This window comes from Symphalangus syndactylus, chromosome 1 (assembly GCF_028878055.3).
Source record: "Symphalangus syndactylus isolate Jambi chromosome 1, NHGRI_mSymSyn1-v2.1_pri, whole genome shotgun sequence".
NCBI lineage: Eukaryota > Metazoa > Chordata > Mammalia > Primates > Hylobatidae > Symphalangus > Symphalangus syndactylus.
Window position 1 is genome coordinate 71,084,941 of NC_072423.2, and position 13,553 is coordinate 71,098,493.

Genomic DNA, 13,553 nt, shown 5'->3' on the forward strand with positions numbered 1-13,553 from the left:
ACCCTAGGTCTTCACATGCAGCAGAAGTCCTACTGGTCAGCTTCAGCGGAAGAATAAGCTAACAGTGGGAGACATATGGTGTCAAGGGATTATTCCAGTGGAAAAGGACACAGTAAAAATATACAGATAAAAGGCCAGGCGTGGTGGCTCATGCCTGTAATCCCAGCATTTTGGGAGGCCAAGGCGGGGGGATCACTTGAGGTCAGGAGGTCGGGACCAGCCTGGCCAATATGGTAAACCCCCTCTCTACAAAAATACAAAAATTAGCCGGGTGTGGTGGCACATGCCTGTAGTCCCAGCTACTCAGGAGGCTGAGGCAGGAGAATTGCTTGAACCCAGGAGGCGGAGGTTACAGTGAGCTGAGATCAAGCCACTGCATTCCAGTCTGGGCAACACTGTCTCAAAAAATTAAAATAAAAAAAGGATACCGATAGAATACTTAATTTCTTTTTAATTTAATGAAAGAAAAAAATACTAAATAGAAACTAAAGAAATTGCTAAACTTTAAATAACTCTGTATCATACTAGTTTCCAAAACATTCCTTGAAGGTTAAGAGGAGGAATTATAAAATCTAATAAGGGATTGGCATCCTTGGAGTTCATTAACTAAATTATTCAACTTGAGATCATATAAATTATCTTTCCTCTCTGACAGATAAAGTCATTAGCATGATGTCATTTTCCCTGCCTACCTCCTGATTTTTTTGGTTATATTTTATGCTATCAAGATATAACAATTTACATACTTCTTTCTGGCCATAATTTTCACAATTATGTATTATTCACTTTATATTTAGGTGAAGATACTGCTCTTCACTAGTCCTTTTGTTGTAGCCTCTCCATTCCTAAAGTCTTTATTTTTATTCATTTTTTAGTTGGCTGAAATTCATGGTCAAGCAGATTTTTCACAAAGAAATCTTGAGTACTAGCAACGCTTAATTTTTTTTTAATGTTTGCCTTTATTCTTAATTGATGTCTTGGCTGGGAATAATATCCTTCCCTCATACTTTCCTTTCTTCAGTGCTTCTTTACAGCCATTTCTCCCTTATATTAGAGTACTCAATGTTGCTATGAAGTAATCTGATGCTAGCATGAAAGTTTACCATCGTAAACGACTTGCTCGCAGCCCAGAACGTAATAACTTTTCTTTTATTCTGGTAGTATTGCTGTTGAGCATTTTGTATCTATTTTCCTAGAATATCCTGTGGGGATTTATCTTCTTTCCTCCCTTCCTTCCTTCCCCTATTTTCTTCCTTTTTTTAAATTTCTGTAAGGGAAAGTTTCCACTTTCTTTCTTTTTTTTTTTTTTTTTGAGATGGAGTTTTGCTCTTGTGGTCCAAGCTAGAGTGCAGTGACCTGATCTTGGCTCACTGCAACCTCTGCCTCGCAGGTTCAAGGGATTCTTCTGCCTCAGCCTCCTGAGTAGCTGGGATTATAGGCATGCACCACCATGCCTGGCTAGTTTTGTATTTTTAGTAGAGCTGGGGTTTCTCCATGTTGGTCAGGCTGGTCTTGAACTCCCAGCCTCAAGTGATCCACCTGCCTTGGCCTCCCAAAGTGCTGGGATTACAGGCGTGAGCCACTGCACCTAGCCAAAGTTGCCACTTTCATCTGAGAGGAGTCCCATCTCCTATCTCACCTATTTCTTCCCGGCAGCCATTTCCACTACACTGTAGCCAGAAGACAAAGGACAAAGTCACTCACTTTGTTTTTCTCACACCTGGTTCAGGATTTTGTGTACTTACTAATATGGTTTCTGAGGAATGGAGGAAAGATTAGTAGTCTTCTCATACCCTACTGTGGTCTTCTATTTTGTTCCCTCCGAAGTTTCTTGTTTCTTTCCTTAGCTACCACGTTTTAGTTGAATGGCATTGAGTCTTTTCTATTGAATATTTTCACTGACTCTTTACTATTTTTGTTAAATGTCTTATGCAGAAATGTTTTATCTAAAGCAGTTGCATTCTTACATCTTAACACTGACATATCTAGAATTTATATTCTTAAAATCCCTAGAATTTATATTCTTAAATTTTGTGTTCAGATGCTCACAGAGTTTGAGATTACTGATTTCATGTATTTTTGTGCACAATAGTGTTCACTTTCTCCATCTAGGTTATATTTATCCTCCCTGAGCCTCAGTGTGACTTTATCTGCAAAAGGAGAATAACATCTGTATTAGTGCGTTCTAGCGCTGCTGTAAAGAACTGCCGGAGACAGTAATTTATAAAGGAAAGAGGTTTAATTGACTCACATTTCCACATTGCTGGGAGGGCTCAGGAAACTTACAGTCATGGCAGAAGGTAAAGGAGAAGCAGTCACCTTTGTCACAGGGCAGCAAGTTGGAGTGAGTGCAATCAGGGGAAATGCCAGATGCTTATAAAACCATCAGATCTCATGAGACTCACTCACTTTGATGAGAACAGCACAGGGGAAACCACCCCCATGATCCGATTAACTCCACCTGGTCCCACCCTTGACGTGGGGATTGTGGGGATTACAATTCAAGGTGAAATTTTGGGTGGGGACACAGCCAAACTATATCAAGATTTTCTCAGGCTACACCTTAGTTTGAGGTTGTGGCAATGAGATAGATGAGGGAATTTGTACTACTATCTTTCGAAAACTTTCACATGCTCAAGAAAGATATTATTACTATAATTTCCTCTTTCCTGTCTCTACATCTATTTTGGTATTATAGGGGCTAAACTAGTTTCAGATTTTTCGTAGATTTTATTTTTTTACTGTATTTTACTAGACTAAGCTATTACAGTGGATAAATTAAAGATCCCTCTCTTTTGTATTGTTTTATTATAGAAACCTTAAAACAGCCTTGAAAATGGCCAGTTACTCGTCTCTGAATGGCATAAATTCAATGATTATTTTTAAATGATAGATTCATTTCTTTGTAACCTGAAATTCCACCATAAAGGAAACCTAAATGGCTAAAAAATGAATAAGAAAAGAAATGAAGGGAACCAGTTAGTCATTTTGCATCAATTTACAATACTGTTTGCACTGAACAGATGATTACAGCAGAACAAAGTAACATGAAAGGATTTCTTTCTTTAGTTCCACCCTAGGGGCAGGCAACAGAAAAGACGAACAGCTGAACACACAGAGATGGGAAGCCTGTGTATGTAGTAAATCAGAAAGATAAAGGACACTAAGTAAATGCTCCTACTCATTTCTGAAACTAAAAGCTGTGATCTGGTTTATGATAATAATCAAGTGGAAATCCACCTTAATCCTATGTCAAATGAAGTTCTGTAGGCCCCTTGTAAAATCTAGTAATTTTTTCTTCATACTGAAAGATCTGTAAGAGTTTATAGGTATTTAACTCGTTTATTTTTATGACTGAGTTTTCTTAGAATTTTGCCAATATGGCACCTACCTATTGAGGACAGGGGTTGCTGAACTTCCTTTTGTCCTCCCAACAACTTAGTCATATCTCTGTTCCTTGCTGTCGATTTTCCATCTCAAAAATTATGGCAGACACTCTACCTTCCTGACCCACTTACCTTGAATTTTTTAGATCAAAAGTCCACTTCTTAGCATACATCCTTTTCTCTTCAAGCCTCAGGACCCACCATCCCATGGCTGTCCTCACACAGTCACAGTGAAGGGCCTATTAAGGAAGCACTTCCCCTGGTGATGATATCTAGGGGTTTGAAAATAGCCTTGGAAGCCTCATGGTGCCAAATAATGGTAAGATCCACATACAAAATGAGCCAAACAGCAGAGTCTAGAAAACTTTGCTTAAAATATTTCAAAGCTGTATGTGTTTTATTTATAAATAACATTTAGACACAGAGGTCAATAAGATATTCCAAAAATTCCCAATTTTTTAGTACAGACACATCAGAGAGGAAAAATAGTATGTTTATATGTTTCTGTCACTTGACAGCAAAAACAAAGGCTGGTCATATCCAGATATCTGAGTAGACACAGTACCAGATCACTTACAAACTACAAGCATTAGATTTATTTATTTATTTTATTTGTGGCACTCCTGAATAATTTCCCTGAATACCTTCATTCTCACTATGTATGCTATGCAATTATATCACATCAGTTATATGACTTTTGGTCGACTTAAACTCACTCTTCACTTGGCATGAATTCTGCTAAAAGAAATACTTGTGAGTAAACAATCTTTAAATTTTAAGCCCTTCTGCTTTCTTCTCCTTCCATGGTTCCTGTGAATTTATTCCACCTGTGCACTGTGGGAGATAGCATAACAAAGCTGGTAAGATATTTTTCATTCATTATCTATTATCCAACTATTTATTCTAGAAACAGTAGCATATAGGAATTTTAGAAGTATATCTTAATATCAGTCACAATTTATACCCGAATACTTCGCTTTAAAAAAAATCAAATGTAGATATTGATACTCTGAAACCAGAAGGTTTTTAACCAAGGTCAAATTCTTCCTCTGTCCCCAATAGCAGCAATTCAACAACTTTTGTGAAGCCCAAGAAATGGGACTGTAGATACTCCAGAAATATGTGCATTATCCTCACAGAAGTGGAGCAGGGATTGATCCTGCTGCTGCACAGATACCTTTATTACACACGTACACACACATATCTCTGTCACTGCATTCAAAACACTGTCACTTTACTGTCCCCATTGTATTCTCATATATTCCTGACCTGTATGATTTTCATGATCTCAAAAAAAATCTTAATGTGTGGATGGGAAAAGTTAGTAAGGTCCTAATGCAAATGCATAGCCTGGTGGCAAAACAGCATTCGTAAGGACCCCAGAATCCCTTCCAAGGATGTTGCACCCCATAATCAACCCCAAGTGTAAGTCTCTTAGTGATAGGCAGCTGTTGAAGAAATCTACAATTCTAGCCATTCTCCATGAGGCTGCTAAGGAATTGAGTCATTGGCAACTCACATGTGTAGACTCACTTGTCTTATTTAATCTTGAGATGAGAAAAGAAATCCATAATATTCCCAAAAGATTTCTACGCAGAGCATAAACACAAATTATGAAATCATTCAGAGAATTGAGACTAAAAGACTGAGTTCTTGAGAAGCTTAAACTCCTCCCTTTCTTAAAATAACATAAATGTTAGTAAATGCCTTGGTATGATCCCAAGGGACTCAGCCTCAGAATTTCCCTTTGCTTAATTTGATCTTAGACCTGAACCCACTTAAAGCCTTCAATTTCACATTTGAAGATAACAAAAACTCCATTCCCTCACCTTTCTAGCATGTCTTTTTAATATATCATAAAGAACTCAGTACTGTACTCAATATTTCAGCAAAAAGACTGCTTGTTAAATTCACAGAAGGAGCGCATAAAAGGCAGAAGGAAATAAACGAGACATAGAATTCTTTTTTTCAAATAAAATAACTTTAAAAATAAATTGGCCTGCAAAACTACTTTTGCAATTACAGTGTCATATTTGGCCCCACTATGTCTCAGAGGCACTGCATAAATATGAACAGAATCGTCTAATGCACTTTTTCAAAACAGTGCTTCTCAGCCAGGGGCTAGTGCGAATTCATTCTACAGCTAGGTGCAGGTGACACTTCCGTTTGCTTTACTGGCAACATTTTGGTGATGCGTCCTATACTAAGAGGAAGGCTAGAAACCAAGCACATGTCAAGAGCCAAGTCCACCATGTTACTTCTTTTCATGCTTCTTGGTTAACTCCCCAACGCCCAGTTGGATGTGGTCCCGGTTGTCACTGATTCTCTCTTCCCTGTGCTGACTCTCCTGGGAGACTTGCTGCACAGCTTGCAGGATTGCATTCTGCACAATCTGTTTGCTGGCATTCTGCAGCATCACCTCTTCAGGCTCATTTCCAGGTTTCTCACCTAGCCAAAAACATGAAAAGGAGGGGAAAAGGAGAGAAATTAATTTCAGGAATGTGAGGGGGAAAGATAAGGGAGGAAGATGGGAGGGAAGAGTGAGACTGTAAGAACACACTGGAGTGGACCAGTTAACTATGAGAAGCCCACTAGAGCACATACAATTGGGGGATTGGTCTCAGGACATGCTTGGGATACCAAAAGTCCTTGATATGAAATGACCTAGTGTTTGCATATAATCTACACACATCCTCCCATACACTTTAAGTCATCTGTAGTTACTTATAATACCTAATATCATATAAATGTAATGTAAGTAGTTGTTATACTATATTTTAAAAATTGTATTGTTTTTCACTGCTGTACTGTTATTTCTTTTATCAGGTTTTTTCCAATATTTTTTTCCATGGTTGTTTGAATCCTAGGATCATCAGCTGCTAGAGAGACAGTTTCTAGAAAAGAACAGACCCTTGCCCTTTTGCACCTTCCCCACTTCCTTCAGGAAATGCAGACATAACGCCTTCAGGTGTTGCACTCATCTTCCAGTAAGCATGAAGATGAAAGCCAACGTTCTGGGCATGGCTGAGGAGAAAGAAGCAGACTAATTTTGATGGCAACACTGAACATCTGTACCAGCCCTGGGCCACGTACTTCTGGGCGTTCATGTATGTGATGAAAATATTTCCTTTCTGTTTAATCCAACATTATTCAGGTTTTATGTTACTTGCACCCAAATACATGCCTAGTGTATATAACCTCATTGGGGCTGGAGAATAGATGATGACTGAATCCATATCAAGGTCAACTTTGCCCCTATAATAGGATCACAACCAGTGAAACTATCTGAAGCTGCCCGCTGTGATCTAGAGCAGGCATTGGCAAACATTTTCATCAGAACCTGCCCCCCTCCCCGCCCGGTGATCTAGAGCAGGGATTGGCAAACTTTTCTTTAAAGAATGAGATAGGAGATAGTCTAAGTTCATGGGTCATACAATTTCTGGAACAACTACTCAACTCTGCTGTTGTAGCATGAAATCAGCTATGGATGAGTGCATATGGCTTTCATTCAATAAAACTTTATTTACAAAAAAACAGGCCACAGGCCAGATTTGGCCCGTGGGCCAGTTTGTCAACCCCCAGTCTGGAATGGTGGGAACTTTCTAATTAGAAGGCAAGGCAGTCTACCCAGCACTGATTCTCTGCTTTCTTTCTTAGTTAAAAACAAAATCTTAATTTTATTTGAGTAGTTATGTAACTAGGTATAGCTAAGTTCTGTGGTGGAAGTGGAAATTCATTTAGTAAAAATTCTGGAAAAGGGATGTAGAAGAGTAAAGTCAGATAAAGGTCTTTTGTCCTCTCCCCATCCTATTGCCTGCAACTCTGGCCTGATAGTTATTACAAGGACCAGAGCCATTAGAACCATTAGAATACAAACTGTTTTCAGGGATTTCAGAAGGAAAAGAAGGAACTTGGGATCCAATGACCAAGAAGCCACCATATCAGTTCTCAGATGCCTACCTCCAGGCCTCTTTTTATGTTAGAGAAAAGTAATATACCTTGTTTAAGGCAACTGCTCTTTTGTATTTTTTTTATCGTGCAGCTGATGTAATACTAACTCATACATGGTAGACTGATCATGAATCTACCGTTTGGTTGAAGTGTAATCTGGAAAACCCTAAATCCCATCTATTTATATTTATAGTGGTAAACAGAATGGACATCATTTCTTATTTAAAATCATCTTTTTGGATATTTCCTCTACATGAATATGCTCACTACCATGAAGATGTATTTAAAATTGGAGGGATGACGTTCACTGAGGTTGATTAATTAACAACACCTAAGAGGAAACATCACAAAAGATAATATTAAGTAATTCTGGAAGACCAGACGGTTCTTATCCATGAAGACATAATCTTCATTTATTGAACATTTTTATCCATCCATTGAGGGATTTGCAATCTAGTGAACAAAGCAAGATAAACCTATTGGGAGCAAAGAACAATATTTTTAAAAACAGGATAAAATGATCGATCTACACCAAACTGAGCAGAGGAGTCTGGAGGCATGAATTGCAATAGACTGAAGCTGTGAAATGGCCAAGAAGAATAGAAATTTTTCTATATGAAGAGTCATGAAGGCATAGCTATCAAGAATGTGTGTTTTGAATCACTTCAGAGATTTCAAGTCCTTTGCGCCACTTGCATTCATGCAATCTTGGGTAAGATACTTCACCTCGGTAAGCCTGTTTGCACATCTGTAAAATGGGCAAGTGTCATTAATTTAGGATGGTTGTTGGAGAATTAACTGACATAAAGCGTATTCAGCAGTCAGTGTGGTCCCTAATACATAGTAAGCATTTGTAAGTGTCCATCATTGTGTGTTAGGGAATAGACTAAGCTGTTGTAACTGAGAAACTCAAAAATAGGACAGCTCACACAAGAGAAATTCATTGCTCTCTCGTGTAACAGTTCAGAGGTACTCCAGTATGTAAGTAGCTCTGCTGCATGGGTTATCCAAGGACTCTAACTTCCTTACATCTTACTGCTCTGACCTTTATTATAATATTGCCCTCATTTACCTGAGTGAAGCTGGTTAACCAATATCCCATGTGGGACCAAAAGAGAGCAAAAGAGAAAATGGAGGGCAAGCAATTTCTTTTTAAAGAATTGTCATAAAGGTTGCAAACATCACTCTTCTGATATTCTATTGAGGGAAACTTCATTACATGGCCACGCTTAGCCATGTGGGAGGCTAGGAAATACACTCATAGGCTGGGCAGCCATATGTCTTTCTGAAATTCAAGGAGGGGCCAGGTGCAGTGACTCACAGCTGTAATCCCAGCACTTTGGGAGGCCGACGTGGGCGAATCATTTGAGCTCAGGAGTTTGAGACCAGCCTGGCCAACATGGCGAAACCCCATCTCTACTAAAACACAAAAAAATTAGTCTGGCGTGGTGGCAAGCACGTGTAGTCCCAGCTGTTTGGGAGGTTGAGGCACAAGAATCACTTGAACCTGGGAGGCAGAGGTTGCAGTGAGCTGAGATCATGCCACTGCATTCCAGCCTGGTTGACAGAGTGAGACTCTGTCACAAAAAAAAAAGTAAAATAAATAAAAATAAAATTCAAGAAGGTTCTAATGCTAAAACAAATAAGCCATTAAGGAGCTCAAAAAATTACTTCCAAGCAAAGCCAAGGCTACATTGAAAAGGGAGAATGCAGTATATACTTGCAGCAGGACAAATGTGAAACCCAGGTTGCTCTGTCTACTACCACTATATAGTGTGTAAGTGTGAGGACAAACAAAAACAATTTCAAAAGGTTTAGGCTTGCTCCTAGAAAGAATATCTTAGCAAAACTAGATGCATGTTAACTCTCACTGCCCCCATTACCACTTCGTTTTAGGTCATACATATCTACCTGCAGTGGAGGTTGTGGGATAACGAGAGCAGCAAAGGCTGGAGCAGAGAAAGAAAGGGATTAAGGTGGGGGGAAAAGCCACCCAGAGCACTTAACAGACAATTCATGCAAAATAAAAAGCTGCACAAAGCACACATACTACTTGTGTGTTAGGCTCTTTGGTATGCGAGGAATAATATTCTCTTCCATTACCTTAAGCTATGGTAGAGGGGAGGGAACCATGAAAATAGAGATACAAATGTCATAGCCAAGTGTCCAGGAACTGTTCAGCTGAGCTTCATATTACAACTCAGAAACTGGAAAAATCCACTATAGCTCCAATTATTGCACCACCTAGGTTATCATCTGCCATGAGCGAGCCTCACCTCTCCATCTGCTGCTACCAACCAAGCACCTCTCCGCTTCTTCTGGAGTCTCTCTGACTTTACGCATTCACTCATTCTTATTTCTGCATATTCACGACGTGCATTGCTTCATGACTGTACATATCTCCTTCCCTGAGGTCATTCCAGCTAAGGTCCTGGCCAATGTTCTTGCAACTGACTGACCTTTGCCATATCTTCAGTTGAAATTCCTGAGAGAGAGAGCCTAATAGACTCACCATATCACCATTATCCTTATAAAGCAGCACTTTTATACCAGGCAGTGTTTTTTTGTTTTTGTTTTTTTCTGATGGGGCCTCACTGTGTTGACCAGCTTGGTCTCAAACTCCTGGGCTCAAGCAATCTTCCAGCCTCAGACTCCCAAGTACCTGGGACTACAGGCACACTCCACCACACCAGGCTCCAGGCCACTTCTTAAGCCAGCCGTAGGTTGAATAACAAGGTTTATTCTGGCCCATTTTGCTGTGGCCAAAAAGTTCGGATCAAGAGGTGAGAACACAGCTACTTAGGAGGAAGGAACCACTTACCCCATTGCCTTGGCAAAGCATCCTGGAGAGCAGGTGTTCACAGGTTAGTCTTTGTGCGGCATCACACTCATACCTCCTGGCGTTCCTGTGGCATTCGCTTGTAAGGACAAGATATTTGAGGAACTCCTGATGGAGTCTCTTATAATAATACAAGTACCATGTGAGGAAGTACACTACAACCAACAGAAGGCAGGTCCAGCCACCCAAATCCTCCGAGTCTCACCATTGACTTATATGCACTGAATTCACTTCAATGTAATGAATCACTTAGCGTCGTAGGCAGACTGTTGCCTAGTTTTAAATGATGAAAACATCCTCCAGCCTAATTAGCGTTTACAACATCATTTTCGTGTTTCATAAAAAAATGAGGAATTGATTTAATTGGCTATAAACTCTTAAATGCCCAATATAAATAAGCCAAAATTGAGAATGTGGTGTAACTTAATTTGTCTTCAGTGTCTTTCCACCTCGGGTCGTTACTTGCCTCTCCTCATCCCCAGGCATCCACATGGTCCTGCTTCTCTGTGATCACCCAGTGCTCCCCCATGAGGATCCGGCCTTCCACAGACCGCTGTGAGCTCTACAGCTCCCCACCACGCCCCTCAGAACTTTCTGCCCCATAACCCATTCATGCCTCTCCAGTGGAAGGTGTCTAAGGAGCTCAATTGCAATATGGTTAATAATTGGTCTAATTTCTTATGTATAACCATTAAAATTGTGCTTCTAATGACCATTGGATGACCCTCCTGATAAAAACTTACATCAATTTTCCCCCAAAAACCTAAGTGTCATTTACTTCTTTTACATTAGCCCTGTTATATTCCAGTGAGGCGGGTTTTGGAAAAGGTCAGTGTTCCATTTTGAGGCAGAATCTGGTTAGTGATGTTTTTCTAGATTGCACAGATAGGGCGCCAGATGTTGTATCACAAATGGCATCTCTATCTCTCATCTCTCCCCACTGACTCACTAAGTATGCAAATTACAGAAGTCCCTCCCAAGGCAAGACAGGACTCCAGCACCACTCCCTGCACACACACTCTAATACACAGGGCTGCTGCTGGTAACCAGGGAGCAGTTATTTTATCTCCCCTTCTGATTGCTTGAGACTGCAAAGATAGTATGATCATTTATCAATGACGAGCACATGGAACACAGAGAACAAGAACTAATTCGGGGCCCTTTAATAATAGAATGATAGTTTTTTTCTTCCAGCTCTGGAACTACAGGAATTTTCCATGAAGGACCAGATGTTAAATCTCACTCATCTACACCAACTGCAAATAAAGCAAACCCAGGAGCCCTGCTTTGCTACCAAGCAAGCTAAAGTTATGTGAGTTCCCAGCAATGAAAAGCCACAGCCCCTGAGTTTCCAGCTTGCTGCTAGCCCAACTGAGCATGCTATTCCCCTATGCACCATAACCAAATCAGAAGCATTTTAGGTAGATTTGAGATGCAGAAAGCAAGACAGCTATCAGCAGGCATAGGACATTTCTAAGTCATATTTGAGTGATACTGTCTATTACCACCGCCACCCTTATCAAATCAGATACATGGAATTAAGAATCACCTCTGACTCTACCTACAATGGCCAGCCACATTATGTCATAATGTAGCCGGCTACTCTTATAAATTATATGGAGTTCTTTATTAAAATGTCCTAGACAACAAAATGACATGAATCAGAAAGATATTTATGGAGGACCTACATGTATGGTACTATGGAGGATAACATAGGCCACTAGGCCAAAATGTTTCATTCATACATACATTCATTCATAAAAGAATTACAAAGCACTTACTACATGAGAAACACTAGGCTAGGTATTGGAGACTAAAATGTTGAGCAGAACAGTCATAGCCCCTACCCTATGTGAGCTTATAATCTAGAAGAGTCAGATGTTAACCAGCTAATCAAATGGGTTTATAATTGAGAGCTATGACACGAGCTATGAAGGGAGCATGGGGAGCATACTGAAACCATCCCCACAAGGTTGACAGGAATTGAATGCCAGGCTCTGGACAGACATACAGTTATAATTAAGTGTCAGTCAGGCTGCGCTCTGGCCCGCTTACTTGATGCTGAAAGTCACTCAACACTAGATACTGCCAGTGCATCCCATTGTTCCTATAGACAGGGTAGCTGACATTACAATAATGAGGTTTTTGTTTAAGGTTCACTTAAGAAGTTTTTCAAAACCCAAATTCTAGCAAAACAGCGGATGCCAACCCACACAGAGGAAAAGGATCGGTATGAGAATGCAACATCTTCATCCTCCTGTCCCATGACTTCACCCTGCACTCGTCAACCAATCAACTATCTCCACACACTTCAGCCCACTCCACACCCTTAAAATCCATAGCCCCAATCTCCTTGGGTAGACAGATTTGAGATTTCCTCCCATTTCCTCGTCAGCAACTCTATGATTAAACCTTTTTTCCTCTGTTGCAACCCAGTGTCTCCACGTATTGACTTGCTTTATGCATCAGACAATGAACCTGTTATGATTACAATACCAAAAAGGGAACTCATCTAGTTTAGGTGTCAGGGAAAGATGCCCAGAGAGGGGACTTAAGGATTAATGAAAATTAGCTGATAAAAGGAAGGTGCTGGGAGCAGGAAGGCAAGAACACTCCAGGCAAAAAGATCCACCCCTGAGTGGCAAGTCCCTGATCTGTGTAACAAGAGCAGGGCTAGAGAGGAACTGAAGGCAGCCTGAGTGGCTGGTGCCCACCAGGGAGGGAGACAGGTGATGGTGCTGAAGAAAGGAGGCCAGCCTGGGCCTGGGGTCCTGGGGAGGTATCAGAGCCTTTTTCTGAGAGTAAAGCAGCCATGTATCCTCATATCTGTGCCACCCAGCATAGCTTCAGTAGTCTGAGGAGAGTTACATAATTAAGGCAAGAATATGCAAGATTTGGAGAAGGCCTTGAAACACAGATGGACTTTGGAAAGGCCAAGGAGAAAAGGAAGCGAATTCTTTCCCTGGCCTTGAAGGGCAGGGCAGACAAGTGGCTGGTTGACTAACAGGGTCATGGAAAGCTTTTATGTGCAGAGCTGCTGAATTATTTTAGAACATAATTTAAATGATGTAATATTACTGGATTGTAATTCCTTAGAGAAGCCATAAAAATGGTGCCAATAAAACTTGAAAAGGAAAAGACAATTTTACTCTAGGAATCAAGATGCTTATTGAGTTATTTTGGCCAAGAAAAGGCAAAGTTAATTTTGAAGGAAAGAAAAATAACAAAACAAGCAATAAGATGGACCTAATTTACCAGCTATTAATACCAGTTACAAAGCTATGTCAATTAAGAAAGTATGATAATAATACAGGGATACAAAAATTGATCAGTACATTAAAGAGTCCAGAAACAACCACACAGATATATGGAACACC

The 13,553-nt window shown here is 40.2% G+C and overlaps 1 protein-coding gene across 2 annotated transcripts in view; it reads right to left on the minus strand.

Annotated features, from left to right (window-relative positions):
• Positions 1 to 2,269: 2,269 nt before the first annotated feature.
• The window catches only part of AKAIN1 (A-kinase anchor inhibitor 1), a 58,425-nt gene continuing 47,141 nt past the window's right edge, over positions 2,270 to 13,553 (minus strand). For both annotated transcript variants that reach the window (XM_055237540.2, XM_055237546.2), the window contains exon 2: positions 2,270 to 5,834. In XM_055237540.2, coding sequence (XP_055093515.1) covers positions 5,641 to 5,834 — 194 coding nt within the window. In that variant the 3' untranslated portion in view covers positions 2,270 to 5,640. The remainder of the gene's footprint in view (positions 5,835 to 13,553) is intronic.